Below are 19,304 nucleotides of genomic sequence, written 5' to 3' on the forward strand. Positions count from 1 at the left end.
CAATCCACAAAAGTAGCAAGTCTCCACTCAGGTCTGTCATCTGTCAATGGAAATATAGGGGGCTTCCACGTTACTGGTAGCACAAAGGCTCTGAAAAGCAAAATGGCTCCTCACCCCTCATAAGAAATTCAGCAAATTCTGCGCTCTGAAATCCAAATGCCCCCCTCCCTTCTGAGAACCCCAGTGTGCCTAAACCACATATAGCGCCCACGTTTGGCATTTCTGTAGTGATGAGAGCCCACCTAACTTACGGGTGCATGTCTGCAGAAGCAGGAGCTGGGCATAATGTACTGGTCACTACAACAGCAGTTTGCAATTTACTCAGTAACATCAATTACAGCTTGTTTCTGGAAAACACCCATGGAGTCAAAATGGTCACTACACCTGGAGATAAATTCCCATAGGAGCATAATTACCAAAATGGGGTCACTTGAAGGGGGATTCTGCTCCTCTAGCCCTTAGGGGCTCTGTATATTAGGTTCACAAACTGTTCTAGGAAAATCTGCGCTAAAGAGACAAATAGCGCTCCGTCCCTCCTGAGTTTCTCCGCATGGCTAAGGCTACTTTCACACATCCGTTGGTACGGGTCCGTCGCTATGCGTCGGGCCGACGTATCGACGCACGTTGTGAAATTTGTGCCCGACGTGGGCAGTGGATGCAGTTTTACAACGCATCCGCAGCCCATTCTGCAGTCCGGGGAGGAGGGCGCAAATGGGGGCCGCCGTGGCATTGTGAGGGTCTCTACTGCCTTTGGTATCTCAGAGAATTGCATCAGTGGAATAAATCCTAGCTATTATGGAGGCAGTTCCTTACAGCGCTAACCCGGACCACTTTCTCTGAGCCCCTTTGCCCAATGCTATGCCCCCCGCTGATTTTCCTTTATACAGTTGGGCGTAGACCGCATGCCTTCTCTGTAGGCTCCGCCGTGTTTTGATTGGCTGGAGTCAGGAGAAAAAGAGACTCCTCATAGAGATGTTCTGTGGTACACGCCCAGTTGGCTGAAAGGGAAAATGTGCATCTTTATTTGTGGGGGCCATAACTGTGTTTAATAGAGGGACACAAAAGAAAAGCTGTTCCCGGATCTGTGGAGCAGGAGATGCCCAGTGAAAGACCCCTAGAACGGACAGGACACACAGCTGGGGAGTGTAGGCTCTGGGAGCAGCGCCCGGCTGAGGAGCACGGGATGACGTCACTGGCGCTGTCCCTCCCCCGGTGCTGATTCCGGCTCCCGCACCTGCGCTCACCTCCGCCATCACATCCCTGAGCCGCCGCCGCCATGCTCCGGCCTCGGGCGGCACAATGACACTGCCAGGCTCCGCACCGCACTGACCTGCCGGGCCAGGACTCGCCATGATCTCCCCCGTCCTGGGCCTCGGCCTGCTGCTCTGCTCCCATCTGGGGGGCTGCCGGAGGGTCTCCTCGGGCTCCCCTGCTCCGCAGCTGACGGATCTCAGGTCCCAGATCTCCGGGGTGGAGGAGCTGCTGGAAGAATTCCGCAAACAGCTGCAGCAGCAGAGACCACCGCAGGAGCCGGGGCAGGAGGCGGAGGACCGGCCGCAGGGCAATGGCCGGGAGGCGGAGGAGGAGGCGGCAGCGATGCAGGAGCAGCTGCAGGAGGTGGCCGTCCGCCCCTCCGGGGACTCCGGCCAGGATGTGTGCAACTTCAACCGGCTGGAGGACTACATCATCCGCACCAAGGACTCGCTGGAGGCCGGCGCCACCTTCCTGCAGGCCCCGGGCGAGGTGTACAGCTGGAAGCAATGCCTGCAGGTGTGCTGCTCCCTGCCCCGGTGCTCGGCCGCGGTGGCGGAGAGGTCCGGCCGGGGCACAAGCTGCTTCCTCTTTGACTGCAGCCACCGTGGGCACAGTGTGTGCCAGTTCTCCCCGCACAGGGACTACAGCAGCTTCACCCTGACGGGCCGCAATGCTTCCGGGGCCTCTCCTGGCACTGTGACCGGCAGCCTGGGTAAGAGGTGGAGGGTCAGGGTAGACCCTTGTCCCAATCCCAGGACCTCTTGTCGTCTAGTGAGCAAATAAGCTATTAATTGTCCACAGAATTCGCAAATGTTCACATTTCCTGCCCACCCATCCAGGTGCCCAGTCACCCACCCATCCAGGTGCCCAGTCACCCACCCATGCAGGTGCCCAGTCACGCACCTATCCCGATGCCCAGTCACCCACCCAGGTGCCCAATCACCCACCCATCCCAATGCCCAGTCACCCACCCAGGTGCTCAGTCACTTACCCATGCAGGTACCCATGCAGGTGCCCAATCACCCACCCAGGTGCCCAGTCACCAACCTATCCTAGTGCCCAGTCACCCACCCACTCAGTCACCCACCCAGGTGCCCACCCACCCATCCATCCCGATGCCCAGACACACCCACCCAGGAGCCGTTACCCATCCAACTAGGTGCGCTGTCGTCCATAAATCCAGGTGCCCAGTCAGCCACCCACTCGTCCAGGCTCCCCAGTCACCCATCTATCCAGGTACCCAGTCACCCACCCAAAGGGGAAAACGAGACAGAACCAATAATTAAGTAAGGCACCAGCTGGGCATCTTCTCCAGATCTATGACCATAGGATATGAGCAAATGACCAATAGTATGTCCACCGCTGACTGAGGGTACAGTGTCACTGATGCCAAAGCTCCTATTCATAAATGCCTTCATTGATACACTTATAGGGGTTGTTTTTCTTTATTTTTACTTATATGTATGTATTTTTGGCTACAAATTATCTTTGCGTTTCAGTAAAAATGTGGCCCCAGTTACCAATCATAGCCTATGTTATAGTTTATAGGAGAATGAGTAAACTGAGAATAAGTCAGTGAGCCCACTATGACAGTTTGATGGGAATTTAGAACTCTTACCTGTCTCGTAGATGGGATGGGGTGTGATAGCGCCCATCCACCAAAATTATTAATAATTAAACCTCTACTTATGCCAAAAATGTTACTCCAGTCCCTGTCTGAGGTAACATTTCTGGTAAGGCTCAAGGAGGTGCACACCACCCCATCTCATATTTTATACAGCAGTCCATCCTAGTCACTTGTCAGGATGAGCTGAAGTCTGAAGAAACAAAGCTCCTGAGACCTGTGTCTCAACTGACAGAAGATGTAAGCACACATACCTATGGTGAACTGAGAAGTGTGTGACAGGAGAAGAAATAAATCTCGCTGACTGAGCACAAAGGATTTTTTTCTCCAGTCTCAGTCCTTTGTATTCAGTCAGCCCGTGAGAAGATTATTTTCTTCTATCACACACACATCTCTGGCAACTGTGGTATGTACGCTTATGATACAGCTCCTGTCGTTGAGACACAGATGTCAGGATCAGTGTTACTTCAGATTTAAGTCCATTCTGACACGTGACTAGAATGAGCTGCCATTTAAATTATGTGACAAGGGTCATTCTGTTACATTCTTAGAGGACCCCCAAGTTCTCTGTATATTCCCTCACACTGAATGATCATGTTGGCCGGGTTACCTTGAGCTGACCATCCACCTATAACGAGCTGGTGCCCCTTAAGTTAGCTAATCTATGATAATCATCACACATAACATAACAACAAGAAAGATATTGGTGAAATAAACAAAAAAAGTGATTAAGTGAAGTACTATGGTTTAGCTATGGCTAGATTATTATTATTATAGATTTTTTATAGCACCATTTATTCCATGGCGCTTTACATGTGAAAAAGGGGGCAAATATAGACAAATACATTAAACATGAGCAAAAAACAAGGCACACAGGTACATAAGGAGCTGTCCTCGAGGGCTCACAGTCTGCAGGGGATGGGTGATGATACACTAGGAGAGGGTAGATCTGGTTGTGCGGTGGTTCAGTAGGTTGAGGATCGCTGCAGGCTGTAGGCTTGTCAGAAGAGTTGAGTCTTCAGGTTCTTTTTGAAGGTTTCTATGGTAGGCGATAGTCTGATGTGTTGGGGTAGAGCGTTCCAGAGTATGGGGGAAGCACGGGAGAAGTCTTGGATGCTTTTGTGAGAAGAAGAGATGAGAGGGGAGTAGAGAAGGAGATCTTGTGAGGATCAAAGGTTGCGTGTAGGTAAGTACCGGGAGACCATGTCACAGATGTATGGAGGAGACAGGTTGTGGTTGACTTTGTATGTCATTGTAAGGGTTTTGAACTGGAGTCTCTGGGCGATAGGAAGCCACTGAAGGGCTTGGCATAGGGGAGAGGCTGGGGAATAGTGGGAAGACCGGTAGATTAGTCGGGCAGCAGAGTGTAGGATGGATTGGAGTGGTGCCAGAGTGCTAGAGGGGAGGCCAGAGAGTAGGAAGTTGCAGTAGTCAAGGCGGGAGATGATAATGGCATGCACTAGTGTTTTTGTGGTGTCACGGTCAAGGAATGCGCGGATTCGGGAAATATTTTTGAGTTTGAGATGGCAGGAGGAGGCAAGGGCTTGGATATGTGGCTTGAAAGAGAGGGCAGAGTCAAGGATCACCCCGAGGCATCGGGCATGTGGGACTGGGGAAAGTGAGCAGCTATTGACATTGATGGATAGGTCTAGTGGAGGGGTAGAGTGAGATGGGGAAAGATGATGAATTCTGTTTTGTCCATGTTCAGTTTTAGAAAGCGAGCAGAGAAGAAGGATGAAATAGCGGACAGACAGTGCAGCATTTTGGTAAGTAAGGAGGTGAGGTCAGGTCCGGATAGGTAGATCTGCGTGTCATCGGCGTAGAGATGATACTGCATACCGTGGGATTCTATGAGCTGTCTCTGGTCTGGTTGTCACTCGACTTTTAGGTTTATACCGATTTTTCCAGAAATACACCTGAAGGATAATACTGCCAATAGCTTAACATCCAGACTATGCCGTTTCTTTTACATGGAGGAAAATGAGATACAGTAGGATAGATAGATATACATGATATTTGATAACATATTACCATCATATCAACAGTTCAGCTAATTAGTCGTTTTCGGAAAGGAACATTCACTTCCTGAGAGTCAGCAGATGGCACAGCAGATGGTGATGTAGCCCACCACTGTATATTATGTGCGCACCGATGTCCAATACAAAATATGTTCACAATATGTTTCTAGTACTAACCGTGCTCCAGATCGAAGATTTACCAAAGACGTTAGATGTGGAGTTCATGTCACGGAATTTTAACAAGTGTCTTTACGAGACACATAGAAGATACCTGATGTTAAAGAAAGTGAATCTTATTCTTACAGATGCTGACAGACCGCCCCACAGCAATGCAGGACAAGATGTGGTTCTTCAGCTGCCTGTCGATTGGGTTATCCTGGATGGACGTGAGAGCAGTGATGACCACGCTATCATTCGATATGAATGGACTCTGCTTCAAGGGGACCCTTCAGTAGAGATGAAGGTAGTATAGTATAGATTATTTTATGCATTATAGTAGTGTTCACACTAAGTCTTTTTTCTGAGTTTTTTAAACGGAGAACGTTTTTGCGGAGTCGGCGGTCGTTTTCCTGAGGTGGCCGCACGTCATTCTTCCATTGGTGCTGCCACCAACAGCTTCACTCTATTCTGTTAAGGATGATGAGAAGGATGCTTTAATTAACTTCCTCTAGAACTGACATAATATTAAATATGTGCACAGCAAAACGTTGTGTGAATTTACCCTCAGGGTTTCTTCATCCTAAGATGTTTTTCAGGAGTTTTTGTTTTTTTAAGAGTGGATCATTTCTTAAATTGTCACGAGTGTGTCCCATCTGAGTGTAGAAGGTCACTGTGTATTGTGAGTTGCAGATATTCCATTTAGCCTGTGTGTTTGAATCCCATATTAAATGAATATGGTTTCCTTTGGTGCTGAAGAGGTTAACGACCCATTCTATGCTGGTCAGAAACGTGCAGCTCCATTTCCAGCTGCTTTTTATGTGGTCATTACCTCTTCCTATAAAACCTGGCCAGACCCTCTCTGTCTTTGCTTCCTAGCTCTTTGGAGACACTGTGCTGAATAGCAGTTTGTTGTTGTCACTGGAGAGTTGTCTTCCTGTGCTGTGTGCTAAAGCTAAGTGGTACAGGAGTGGAGTTTTTGTATAAGTGTTATGTGGTTTGCTGTAGTACGTTTGTGTTTGTCTCCTGGTCCCTGTTCCCATTTAGTTTATTCCTCCCTGTCCTGATCCTCCTCCTTATTGTTGGTGAGTGCTTTTGTATGACAGAGTGTTTCTGTTATCCCTGTTTTGTCTTTGTGTTTTGTTTACCTTACATTTCTGTCCCAGGCTCCATGGTATGGGGAAGGGGACAGGTCAGGGTTTAACAAGAGCACAGGAAGGTAAGAGATTCAGGCCTCTACCTTCATGAGTACCCCTGGGACAGGGATAGTTAAGGTCCCAGTTCCAGGGACAGTTTGAGGCCCCTGTTCTTTCACAAAGACAGTCACAGTAAATCCTCCTTAACCCCTTGCAGACATTGGGCATAATAGTACCCACATATCAGACTTCCCCTGTTTGGTGCAGGCTCCGGCGCTGAGCCCACACCTTTCCGGGCACATGACAGCTGACAATCCACCCGCGGCTGTTAACTAGTTAAATGCCGCTGTGAGTGTCTGACAGTGGTATTTAACTTGCGCTTACCAGAAGTGCGTCGCTAATCTGCCCCCCATCGGTGACCCCGTCACATGATCGCAAGTCACCAATGAAAACAATTCAAAATGCCAGAATTAAGGTTTTTTGGTCGCTGCTACATAATAATAATAATAATAATAATAATAATAATAATAATTTTATTTATATAGTGCCAACATATTCCGCAGCGCTTTACAATTATAGAGGGGATTTGTACAGACAATAGACATTACAGCATAACAGAAATCACAGTTCAAAACAGATACCAGGAGGAATGAGGGCCCTGCTCGCAAGCTTACAATCTGTGAGGAAAAGGGGAGACACGAGAGGTGGATGGTAACAATTGCTTTCGTTGTTCAGACCAGTCATAGTGTAAGGATCAGGTGTTCATGTAAGGGTGCATGAACCACTTAACAGCCTAAATATGTAGCAGTACAGACACAGAGGCTATTAACTGCATAAAGCATGTGAGAACATGATGCGAGGAACCTGGTTATGGTTTCAGTTTTGTGAATGGGCCACACAGGGATAGTTAGGTTAATGCGTTGAGGCGGTAGGCCAGTCTGAACAAATGCATTTTTAGGGCACACTTAAAACTGTGGGGATTGGGGATTAATCGTATTAACCTGGGTAGTGCAATCCAAAGAATTGGCGCAGCACGTGAAAAGTCTTGGAGACGGGAGTAGGAGGTTCTGATTATTGAGGATGTTAACCTCAGGTCATTAGCGGAGCGGAGGGCACGGGTAGGGTGGTAGGCTAAGACCAGGGAGGAGATGTAGGGTGGTGCTGAGCCATGGAGTGCTTTGTGGATGAGGGTAATAAGTTTGTACTGGATTCTGGAGTGGATGGGTAACCAGGGTAATGACTGGCACAAGGTAGAGGCATCGGTGTAACGGTTGGTGAGGAATATGATCCTGGCTGCAGCATTCATGACAGATTGGAGAGGGGAGAGTTTGGTAAGAGGGAGGCCGATTAGTAGAGAGTTACTATAGTCCAGACGAGAATGAATAAGAGAAACAGTATTTTTTGCAGAGTTGACAGTAAGAAAAGGGCAAATTCTAAGCCAGTGATCGGATATGGGGGTTGAATGAAAGCTCAGAATCAAGTATGACCCCAAGGCAGGGGGCATGTTGCTTGGGAGTAATGGTGGAACCACACACAGAGATGGCAATGTCAGGCAAAGGTAGGTTAATAGAGGGAGGAAACACGAGAAGTTCAGTTTTTGACAGGTTCAGTTTCAGATAGAGGGAGGACATGATGTTAGAGACAGCGGTAAGACAATCACTGGTGTTTTCTAAAAAGGCAGGCGTGATATCAGAAGAAGTGTATAATTGGGTGTCGTCAGCATAGAGATGGTACTGGGAACCAAATCTACTGATTGTTTCACCAATAGGGGCAGTATACAAAGAAGAGGAGGGGGCCTAGGGCTGATCCTTGAGGAACCCCAACAGTAAGAGGAAGATGAAAGGAGGAGGAGCCAGCAAAAGATACAGTGAAAGAGCGGTCAGAGAGATAGGAGGAGAACCAGGAGAGAATGGTGTCCTTGAGGCCGATGGAGTGTAACATAGTGAGGAAGAGCTGATGATCCACAGTGTCGAATGCTGCGGAGAGATCTAAGAGAATTAGCATGGAGTAGTGACCATTAGATACATTGCATTAAAATGTAATAACAGGCGATCAAAAGATCATATACACCGAAATGGCATCAATAAAAACATTAGCTCGGTGCGCAAAAAATAAGCCCTCATCCAAACCCACTCTTTAAGCCCCCCATCCTTGCTGAATTCCGGATATTAACTGCCTATTTTCTTTTTAACCACTATGTATGCGACTATTCTAGTAGCTATAGTTCTGTTGGATATAATCTACAAACACATACTGATTCAGACTCTTCAAAAATTATGCAGCCATCAAAATATCAAATTTCTACTGCATTGCAAATGTGAACAAAGAAGATGCAGATGGAAAGGTAGGAGCCCAATGACCCATGATCAGCAGGGTGGATTTACAACAATGGCTCATTGTGCTGTACCTGGGAACTCTGTCTAAAGGTTATGAGATCGGTCACTTTGCCTCGGAAAATATATGCTGGCCCAATAAAGTATTCTAACCTGCTGCTGTGGCATCATTTCTTCAGAAGACAAATAATTCTGCACATTTGATCGATGGATGGTCTATACTCTATCCCATTGTTGGGGTTCATTCGTGTGTGTACCGACATGCAAATATTATTAAACTAACCTGTCAGGTCGGATAACGCTATTAACCAGTAGATATTGGCAGGTTTTGCGTTGGGCAGATGCCCGGCTGCAGTCATAGAACAGGGGATAGAGTTATGTTAACCTGAGACAGAATTGATCATATGTTTCAAACAATTTCTGTGCTTTGTCTGACAAGGGGGCATGACCTTGCTGAGAAGGGGCCAAAAGCCAAGCCAACTTGGACTAGGCTGTCTAAAGATGCTCCCAACAGCACAAACCACTGATGAATGTGCCTCTTTACTTGGACAACCCATTCTCAATCACTAGGTTTCCTCCAATTAAAATAAAAACACATCTATTCCCCATCGGTGTCATCACTGGCTCTCTTGGGGCTCAATATCCCAATGTAGCAAGGTCACGTGATCCTTGGAGCCAATCAGCAGCCACTTTACTCTCCCATCAGTAGGCAGAAAACGGACTTTCAGAGCCACGGCTGCTCACTCAATTCCTCCGGATGTCAGATTTATCTTAAGGAGCAGACAGGAAAGTGGCCACTTATTGGTTATGTCATGTGAGCCTCGGGAGAGCCAGTGGTGACACTGCTAGGACGGCACTGACATCGGAGGTTAGTACAGGTGTTATTATGAAGTTTGCAATTCTGAAGTTTGTTTTATTAGTGTTTCTGACCACCAACGTGTATTTTTGTATTCACATTTTTCTGAACTTTTTTTAAATCTCATTCCATAATGAGGAGACCATTAGCAAGTTATTAAAGCAAAGTCTTTGGAAAAAGACGCCCTGGCATCTTCCGGGCATCTTATGAACCTTTCCATTGACTTGTATTGTAACGATAGAACGGCTTCTGAGTGGAAACCACCTGAAGAATGGTCGGATATCTTTGTTTAACAGCTTGGCGTGTTTGGAAACCTGAAGCGGCATAAAAGACGCTCAAAAGATGGAACATATGAACAGCAAATCTACAGGGTGGGCCATGCATATGGATACACCTGGGTGGGCCCTGTATATGGATACACCTAAATAAAATGGTAATGGTTGGTGATATCAACTTCCTGTTTGTGGCACATTAGTATATGGGAGGGGGAAAACTTTTCAAGATGGGTGGTGACCATGGTGGCCATTTTGAAGTCGGCCATTTTGGATCCAACTTTATAAATGACCCACCCAGGTGTATCCATATAAATGGTCCACCCTGTATTTAAGGCTTTGTTCACACTGTGTATTTGCCAACTGTGGAAAAAAATGGGTAAATCTGGTACGTGAAAAATTGACATCTGAATGAACTCTTAAAAGCATCTGCAATACTGGACATAGGAGGAAAAGCTCTCTAATCCCACAGAACCCCTTATCCAGTACATCACAACAGGTCATATACTGTTGTGCTCAAAAGTTTACATACCCCGGCAGAATTTTTGCTTTCTTGGCCTTTTTTCAGAGAATATGAATGATAATACCCAAACTTTTTCTTCACTCATGGTTAGTGGTTGGGTGAGTTGGCGAGTGATGGGCAACTAACAAAATCAACAGTCCTCACATTCACACTGCTAATTGGGCATAATTGACACATTTAATGAAAGGGGGTGTTCTAAGTAATAGTAGTGTGGAGTTCAATTAGTGAGGTAATTCATTCTGTGAAGAAACAGGTGTCAATTATGACCCTTATTTACAGAATTAGGGCAGAAAATGTGTCTGCTGGTTTTAGCTTTTGCTCAGTGAGTAAAATGGGTCATTCCAGACATTGTACTCAAGGAGAAAGAACGTTGATCAAGAAGTTGATTAGAGAGGGGAAAAGAATATAAAGAAGTGCAGAAAATAATTGGCTGCTTAGCTAAAAAGATTTGCAATGATTTAAAATGGAAAACAAAACCCCAAAACACATGGTAAGAAAATATATACTACCATCTGCACAGCTCATAGAATCTCAAGAATGGCAAGGAAGCATCCATGATCATCTTCAGGGAGATCAAAGAAGATCTTCAGTTACCGTACTTGTGAGTCCTGCAACCATCAGAAGACGCCTACGTGAAGCCAAACTATTTGCAAGAAACCCTCGTAAAGTATTAGACGTGTTGAAAGGGTTACAGTTTGTCAAAGAACACATTGACTGGCCTAAAGAGAAATGGCACAACATGCTACGGACAGATGAGACCAAGATTGTTCTTACTGGATCTAGAGGTTGCAGACAGTTTGTGAGACGAACCATTAACATTGAATTCAAGTCACAGTACACTGTGAAGACTGTAAAACATGGAGGTGCAAGCATAGTGGTTTGGGGATGTTTCATATACTATGGAGTTGGGCTCATTTATCGCATGCAGAACACCATGGACCTGTTTGAATATATCAAAATACTGGAAGAGGTCATGTTGCCGTATGCTGAAGCAGAAATGCCCTTGAAATGGTTGTTTCAGGAGGACAACGACCCCAAGCACACCAGCAAGTGGGCCACATCATGGTTCCAGACCAACAAGATTGATGATATGAAGTCCCCAGACCTCAATCTGATTGACAATATGTGGAGTGACATCAAAAATGCTGTTTTTAATACAAGACCTAAGAATACAAAAGAACTGTGGAATGTAGTTTACGCAGCTATCTGTTTGCAGGTGTCCGATGTTGGTTGACTCCTTGCCGCACAAATGTACAGCAGTTACCAGAAGAATATTAGTTCAGGGAAGCAAGTTCTGTAAACAAACTTCAGACAAAAATGCAGACACTGCTATTTTTTAAGTAGCCTATTATTCGTTTTCTGCATTTTCAATCAAAAATTGGTGTTTTGTTCATGTTTTCATTTGGAAGTGAATGTGCAGTGCTCACAGTGCCTTAGCGTATTTGGAAATACTGTAATGAGGATTGACTTTTTTCACAATTCTTTTCAACACACTGCTGTTATTTGGCACTTAACTGTTCATCCATGCAGACTGTAGCAAAATGAAATGTAGAGCGTAGAGCATATTCTTCCGGCAACTGTTTGGTAAGTACTCATGGGTGACACATTAACCGACGTCCATGAAGAACAGATGGCGGATGATAAGGCGATGTGTTTGTAGAAATATGGCTGCTAGACCTTGTACAGACAGCTAATGGCCCGGCAATATCTGTTCACCTGCTTCGGTGACACCTGCTGCTTCCTCCAGTTACAGTCACTGTCGTCTTGGTTTTATGTTGTCGTATTGATCTGCGTCCACAGACTCATGTGCTATACAAATAGTAGGATATTATATAGGGCTTGTCAGAGATTTCTAACCAGACAACCCTTAGGTTTTTTTGTGTTAACTTGGCCATAAGTGACCATTTCAGTAGAATTCGTATACGTTTGTATATTTTCCTTCACTACTTTTAGTCTTTACATATCTCCCTGAGTGTGTCGGGCACAAGCCTCACTGCATCGGTCCCACTATGCCTGCCATATAGAAAATAGCACATCCCTAAAGATTATTCTATCACAAATCCAACATAACAGTTGTGACTCCGCTGCCAGACAACCCAGTGCCTTTACACCATCGAAAGACGCAAGTTCTGAGCCGAAAGAGGCGTTCTAGTTTTAATGGATAAATGTTATTTTTTTTATTTTACAATGAAGAGTAATATGGGGGTCAAGCAAAATAAATCTCCATTTGGTGCTGACGTGGGAGACAATAACTTGTTACTCAGGTAGGTTTCTGGTTACTCGGGCCTATTTATTGGTTGGAGCGTGAATCACAAATAAATTGAACCTTATTAATGATAGAAAAATTAACATAACAGTTTCTGTGAAGCAACAAGTAGCCCAATAAGTGACACATCACTGGAATCTGGGTCTCTGCTTTTACATCATGCTTCTGTCAGATAGCGTAGCAAAAAACTGGTGAGAGATTCCTTTCAACGTTGTTGTTGGTATGGTTCTCCAAATTACATTTATTAGGGCAACCTCACATTGTGGTTAAATGAGTGGGACCCAGCAGATGGCTGAGGTTTTTTTTCCAATGATGATAGTATCACATTAGCCTGGCTCAGAGATTTACTTATCTCTAAACTACACATTGAGCCTCTCTATTAAATATTTTTTGTTTCATGCCCCCAAATGGGGTTAATTTTGCAGGTTAATAGCGTTCTAAAGCTGTGCGACTGCCACACTGAAAGCCCCGCTGCCAGGAGGAAATTAACTTTATTCCTTCCAGCAGCTTCCCGCTTTCAGTCATAGAGGTGCAGCCAATGCGGCTTCAGTCATGGCTCAGTGTATAGAGAACGGCCGCTGTAATCACGTCCCGACGCTGACTGATAGCTGGATCTGCAGTACATCATTGCTGAGATGACTGTCAGTCAGTGCCAGGGCGAGGTTACAGCGACCGCTCTCTATTCACTGAGGCCTTGACTTTATGACTGAAAGCAATGGGCTGCCCAGAGGAATAAAGCTCATTTCCTTCTGGCAGTGGGGCTTTCAGTGCGGGCACCGGGCAGCTTCCGAACGCTATTAACCTGCAGATTAACCCCATATCTGCAGGCTAATAGCATTTGGGGATATGACAATTTCCCATTAAATGGGGATGTAATGTATTGCTGACCCGCTTGTTGGTATGGTTTGTGGAGGTTTGATGTAACCCTCACTAATGCTCTGACCAGACTTTACTGTATGTCAGATGTTACATTGAATCCTATTATTTACTTTGTGATTGCGTCCTAAGGCTACTTTCACACTAGCGTCGGGCTCGGCCTGTCGCGGTGCGTCGGGCCGAGGTTCCTGACGCTAGCGTTGTCTCCGCCGCACAACGGGGGCAGCGGATGCATTTTTCCAGCGCATCTGCCGCCCCATTGTGAAGTGCGGGGAGGCGGGGGCGGAGTTCCGGCCGCGCATGCGCGGTCGGAAAAAGCGGACCGTCGGGAGCAAAAAACGTTACATGTAACGTTTTTTGCTCCCGACGGTCCGCCACAGCACAGCGCAACCGTCGCACGACGGTTGCGACGTGTGTCATTGCGTCGCAAATGCATCGCTAATGCGTCGCTAATGTTAGTCAATGCAGAAAAACCGCATCCTGCAAGCACTTTTGCAGGATGCGTTTTTTCGGCAAAACGACGCATTGCGACGTAACGCAGTTAACGCCAGTGTGAAAGTAGCCTAATGTGTGCTGTATCCCAACATGTGGCTCAGATATGTGGTACCGTCTACTAATAAAAGCTCTGTATGTTTTACCTTTCTAAGGCTACGTTCACATTTGCGGTCAGGGCCGCAGCGTCGGGCGCCGCAGCGGCGCCGCATGCGTCATGCGCCCCTATACTTAACATGGGGGCGCATGGACATGCGTTGTGCTGCGTTTTGCGCCGCATGGCCGCAAGCGTTGGACGCAAGAAACGCTTCAAGTTGCATTTTTTTTGCGTCCAACTTGCGGGCAAAAACGACGCATGCGGCGCAAAACGCAGCGTTTTAGCGTGCGTTTTGCCGCGTTTTTGTTTGCGTTGTGCGCTGCGGCGCCGACGCTGCGGCGCACAACGCAAATGTGAACGTAGCCTAATATGCACCTCATAGAGGAGGACATCTTATTTAGTGGAGGGCAGGATCTTTTTTGAGAAGAAGTTGGTTTAGTGAGTGTAAGTTATATGTACTATGTGTTAAATAACGGCAGTAATATCTCGATCATTTCCATATGAATGGTTACAGGAACTGGACAAAATTGTCAACAGTTAATGACCACTTGGTGTTTGTATAGGTTCCCCAACCAGGGACACTTAGGCTTTCCCACTTGGAAGAAGGAGCTTATACCCTGCAGCTGACTGTCACTGACACATCTGGTCAGAAGAGCTCAGACAACGTCTCCGTCAGCGTCCTCCCTGAAGAACGCCATAAGTCAGGTAGGTCCCTTCATATTACTCATAGTATACCAGTCTATTACCCAACGTTTTCTTCTGTTACGGGCTTCTCCCATGTTACTATATGACTGACAATGAGTAGGATATACCATCATTTACCGGCAGCCCGGGACGGAGTTAATCTTTTAGTTTATCTTCCCTATATAGTGTAACACTAAACTGACTCTGCATTGCTGGACGTTGGAATAGTCAGGCTTCAGATCCTCTAGACACATGTACCAGTGTGTGACTGATGGGCTGTACTGTCTCCAACATCATGTCGGACAGATCTGACGCATGCGAGCAGGTCATGGTGGGACGCCTGTCAATCACCGCTGATTCCTGAGCATACACAGTGCGCCAATGAAGCTGGGGAGCACACCCGACTTATGTGTGGAGGCTTGGGGAGACAGTAGTCAGGGAGCATACTAAGCCAATCAGTCACCAGTCGGCGCATTCTGAGGCTTGACTCTTCTGTGATCCAGCTCCTCCCACTTGACTGAAAGCAGGTAACTAAGTTAGGAGGAGAAAACACCCTATGAATGTCAGTGTTTGTTTCAGAAATTCATGTAGGGATTACAGGTTACAAAACTAATACAATACTGCAGGACGTTTAGAGGGGGAAAATGATCCAACATGTTCACTTTAAATTATGGGTTTTTTTTCACTTCAGATACTCCTTCTTTATTAAACTTCAGAAATCATCTGCTATTCATGCAGATAACTTCCCAATCGCTGGGACCCGCACCCCCAATTACAGGGAGACCATTGTAACCTGATAATATTGTAACCTCATAGGTCCATACCCGCTCCGCTCCAGTTTGATAAGACTGCCAATTGGCATGGGACAGGAGAAGCCCCTTGTCTCTGACCCTTGCAGGGTCTTCTGACTTTGCAGATTGGATAATTGTTTAGGGATCTATCACTTTGCTGTGAGAAATTTTAATATATGGCCTTTGTCTGCACGTTGGAGAAAGCATGGACTTATGTATTCAATAAAACTTAAATCTTCTAGAGGTGACATTATAATTGCCTTTCTTCCAGATTGTTTGGGAGCAAGCAAATCTTCAAAAAAAAGTTGCTGGTGGCTACACGAGGTTGCACTTTTCATTATTCGGGGCGGTGTGCTTGTCCTGAGTTCCCTATTAATGGAATCATATATGCTGTCATTAGATGGGTACAACCTTTATATGTGGGCAAAGCTTATATCTCCCACCTGCCTCTCCCCTCTCAAAAAAAAATCTACCTAAGGCCGGGGTCACACTTGCGAGTTCAATGCGAGAAAGTCCCGCACATCAATACCCGGCACTGCCGCCGGCACTCGAGAATGGAGCGTTCAGCTGCATAGAAATACATGCAGCCGCACACTCCGGTCCCGAGTGCCGGCGGCAGTGCCGGGTATTGATGCGCGGGTTTCTCGCATTGAACTCGTAAGTGTGACCCCGGCCTAAAAGAGATTCTTAGAATTATGTAAATCAGTTGTCTCATGCTCATAAATGCATGAAATTGCAAAATACTTGTAAAGACAAGCAACTTACTTTTCGAGAATGGAGGGTTTTTCAGTTTCATTGTTTACTACTTGTAGCCACCTCTGCAGTCTATCAGGGCTGGCCGGATTATGAATACTCCCATCAGCCGCTCCTGCTGTCACTGCTATTAGCGGCAACAGGTGCAGGCTGATGGGAGTAAGGCTAGGTTCACATTGCGCTAGGTGAGTCCGTCTAACGAACACGTTTTTAAGTACTGAAAACGCAATATAACGCACATACTAACGCGCCCATAGACTTGCATTGTCTGACGCATCGTGACGCATGCTAAAATTGGCATGCGTTAGTCACATAACGTTTTTTTCTGACGGACCTTGGAACGTGGCTTGCAGCGTTTTCGGGTGCGGCCAAGCTAACGCAATACTAACGGAAGCGTTAATTCTGCCATTGATGGCTATGGCAAACGCAGCCAGACGCAAATCTTAAAAAATTTCCAAATAGAACCATACGTTTTAATAGCGTTTGAGGGAGGTCCATGTGGTCATATGACAGGAAACAGGATTTCGACCATTTTAATGTCACAAGCACACATCCTGAGGCCTGCTGCACGTGAGAAAGTGTATAGCAAGAGATCACAGGAAATGTAAGTACATTTGTATCTATATATATATATATATATATATATATATATATATATATATATATACACTCACTGGCCACTTTATTAGGTACACCTGTCCAACTTCTTGTTAACACTTAATTTCTAATCAGCCAATCACATGGCGGCAACTCAGTGCATTTAGGCATGTAGACATGGTCAAGACAATCTCCTGCAGTTCAAACCGAGCATCAGTATGGGGAAGAAAGGTGATTTGAGTGCCTTTGAACGTGGCATGGTTGTTGGTGCCAGAAGGGCTGGTCTGAGTATTTCAGAAACTGCTGATCTACTGGGATTTTCACGCACAACCATCTCTAGGGTTTACAGAGAATGGTCCGAAAAAGAAAAAAAATCCAGTGAGCGGCAGTTCTGTGGGCGGAAATGCCTTGTTGATGCCAGAGGTCAGAGGAGAATGGGCAGACTGGTTCGAGCTGATAGAAAGGCAACAGTGACTCAAATCGCCACCCGTTACAACCAAGGTAGGCCTAAGAGCATCTCTGAACGCACAGTGCGTCGAACTTTGAGGCAGATGGGCTACAGCAGCAGAAGACCACACCGGGTACCACTCCTTTCAGCTAAGAACAGGAAACTGAGGCTACAATTTGTACAAGCTCATCGAAATTGGACAGTAGAAGATTGGAAAAACGTTGCTTGGTCTGATGAGTCTCGATTTCTGCTGCGACATTCGGATGGTAGGGTCAGAATTTGGCGTAAACAACATGAAAGCATGGATCCATCCTGCCTTGTATGGAGCATCTTTGGGATGTGCAGCCGACAAATCTGCGGCAACTGTGTGATGCCATCATGTCAATATGGACCAAAATCTCTGAGGAATGCTTCCAGCACCTTGTTGAATCTATGCCACGAAGAATTGAGGCAGTTCTGAAGGCAAAAGGGGGTCCAACCCGTTACTAGCATGGTGTACCTAATAAAGTGGCCGGTGAGTGTATATATATCTCTGTATACATCATGGGAGTCTGTATTGTCCAACGTATGTGTGTGTACTACAAATGTATTGCTTTGTTGCAGATGTCGGATAGTGAGGGAAGCAGCAGCAGCGTGTCTGCGGTTTTTTCTTCTAAGTCGGTAGGCTTGCACTTTAAAAAAACACTAAAATTTGTGTGAAAAACCAGTGTTTTGAGCGCGTCTATAATCATGTTTTTATTGCAAATAGGAGTCTTCGGAGCCCGAGGCTGCTAGGCCTCCCCCAAAAAACAGGCAAAACCCACAAAGGTACATGGAAGGCATTTTTAGTCTAGCAAGCATAAATTTATTGATTCAAGAAATGTAATTTTTTTTTTTCATGTACATACACAATAGGTTGTGGCTCAAGGAGGACACAAGAGGAAGAAGGTTCCTCGCCGTCTGTCGTCGCCACAAGTGCCAGTGGTAAATATAAAACAAGAAAATATCCAACCAATATTTATCTTCAATATATCTATTCACTTTCTATCTGTATATCTATAAACTATCTATCCTTTATCTATCTTGCTCTCTCGCTTTTTCTATCTATCTATGTATCTATCTATCTATGTATCTATCTATGTATCTATCTATGTATCTATCTAGCTATCTATCTATGTATCTATCTATGTATCTATCTAGCTATCTATCTATCAATATATCTATCTATTTATCTATCTATTTATCTATCTACCTATCAGTCTACCCAAAAACTGATATTGAACCTTTCGACATAACGTTTTGTGTTTACATAGTCCAAGTCAGCGAGCCAAAAAAAGAAAAGGATTGTGGTTGACGAAGAGCCGTTGACCATTCACAACGAGACACTGATCAACCTTGTGGAAGCCAACCCCTCAATATGGGACCAAAGCGACAGCTCCCACCATGACATCGTGAAAAACCACAAGTTGTGGGATCAAATTATCTCTCACTTCGATCCCCGATACATGGAGAAGTCGTCAACCTCAAAGAAAAAAAATTGGTAAATATTGGTGATGTTAAATTGTCTACTGTCTATGTGTCAACTCTCAACTATCTATACACTATTTCTTAAACCATTTCTCTATTCTATCTAATAACTACTATCTATCAACTATCTATCTACTATCTATATCTATATATTAACTATCTTAACTAACTATACACAATTTTAAAACTATCAATATAAGAAGTATCTATCTACTATTTATACTTTTTTTTTTTTTTATTTTATTTTTTTAAATTTAAAGCCGATGCGGTCCATACCCGTTGGAAATCAATAAGGGACCGCTTTGTCCGTGACTACTGGAACAGTCAAAATCCACCAAGCGGATCAGGTGCCAAACGGGTGACCCCGTATGTGCATCACGAGCAATTGCTCTTTCTGCAAAAAACAGTGTCTCAGCGCTCGTAAGTACAAATAGGTCTGTGTGCGAGACAAAATTTTTTGATTCAAGCAAAATAATTTTATTTTTGGGGGGGGTTTACAGCATGATATGCAGTACCGCCGCGCCTAGACAGGCAGAGGAACTGGAGCCATCTCCACTGGAACCAAGCCAGCAGACGGACGCTGAAGATGTGTCTGGCATCAGCGAGCCACGATCTGGGGAGA

At 45.5% G+C, this 19,304-nt stretch overlaps 1 protein-coding gene across 1 annotated transcript in view; it reads left to right on the forward strand.

The window, feature by feature from the left end:
* Nucleotides 1-1,200: 1,200 nt before the first annotated feature.
* LRP11 (LDL receptor related protein 11) overlaps nucleotides 1,201-19,304 on the forward strand; it is a 67,612-nt gene continuing 49,508 nt past the window's right edge. Inside the window, exons 1-3 of the mRNA XM_077289231.1 lie at nucleotides 1,201-1,966; nucleotides 5,202-5,359; nucleotides 14,467-14,608. Of these exons, the coding sequence (XP_077145346.1) occupies nucleotides 1,351-1,966; nucleotides 5,202-5,359; nucleotides 14,467-14,608 (916 nt within the window). The 5' untranslated portion in view covers nucleotides 1,201-1,350. The remainder of the gene's footprint in view (nucleotides 1,967-5,201; nucleotides 5,360-14,466; nucleotides 14,609-19,304) is intronic.

This window comes from Ranitomeya variabilis, chromosome 2, assembly GCF_051348905.1.
Source record: "Ranitomeya variabilis isolate aRanVar5 chromosome 2, aRanVar5.hap1, whole genome shotgun sequence".
NCBI lineage: Eukaryota > Metazoa > Chordata > Amphibia > Anura > Dendrobatidae > Ranitomeya > Ranitomeya variabilis.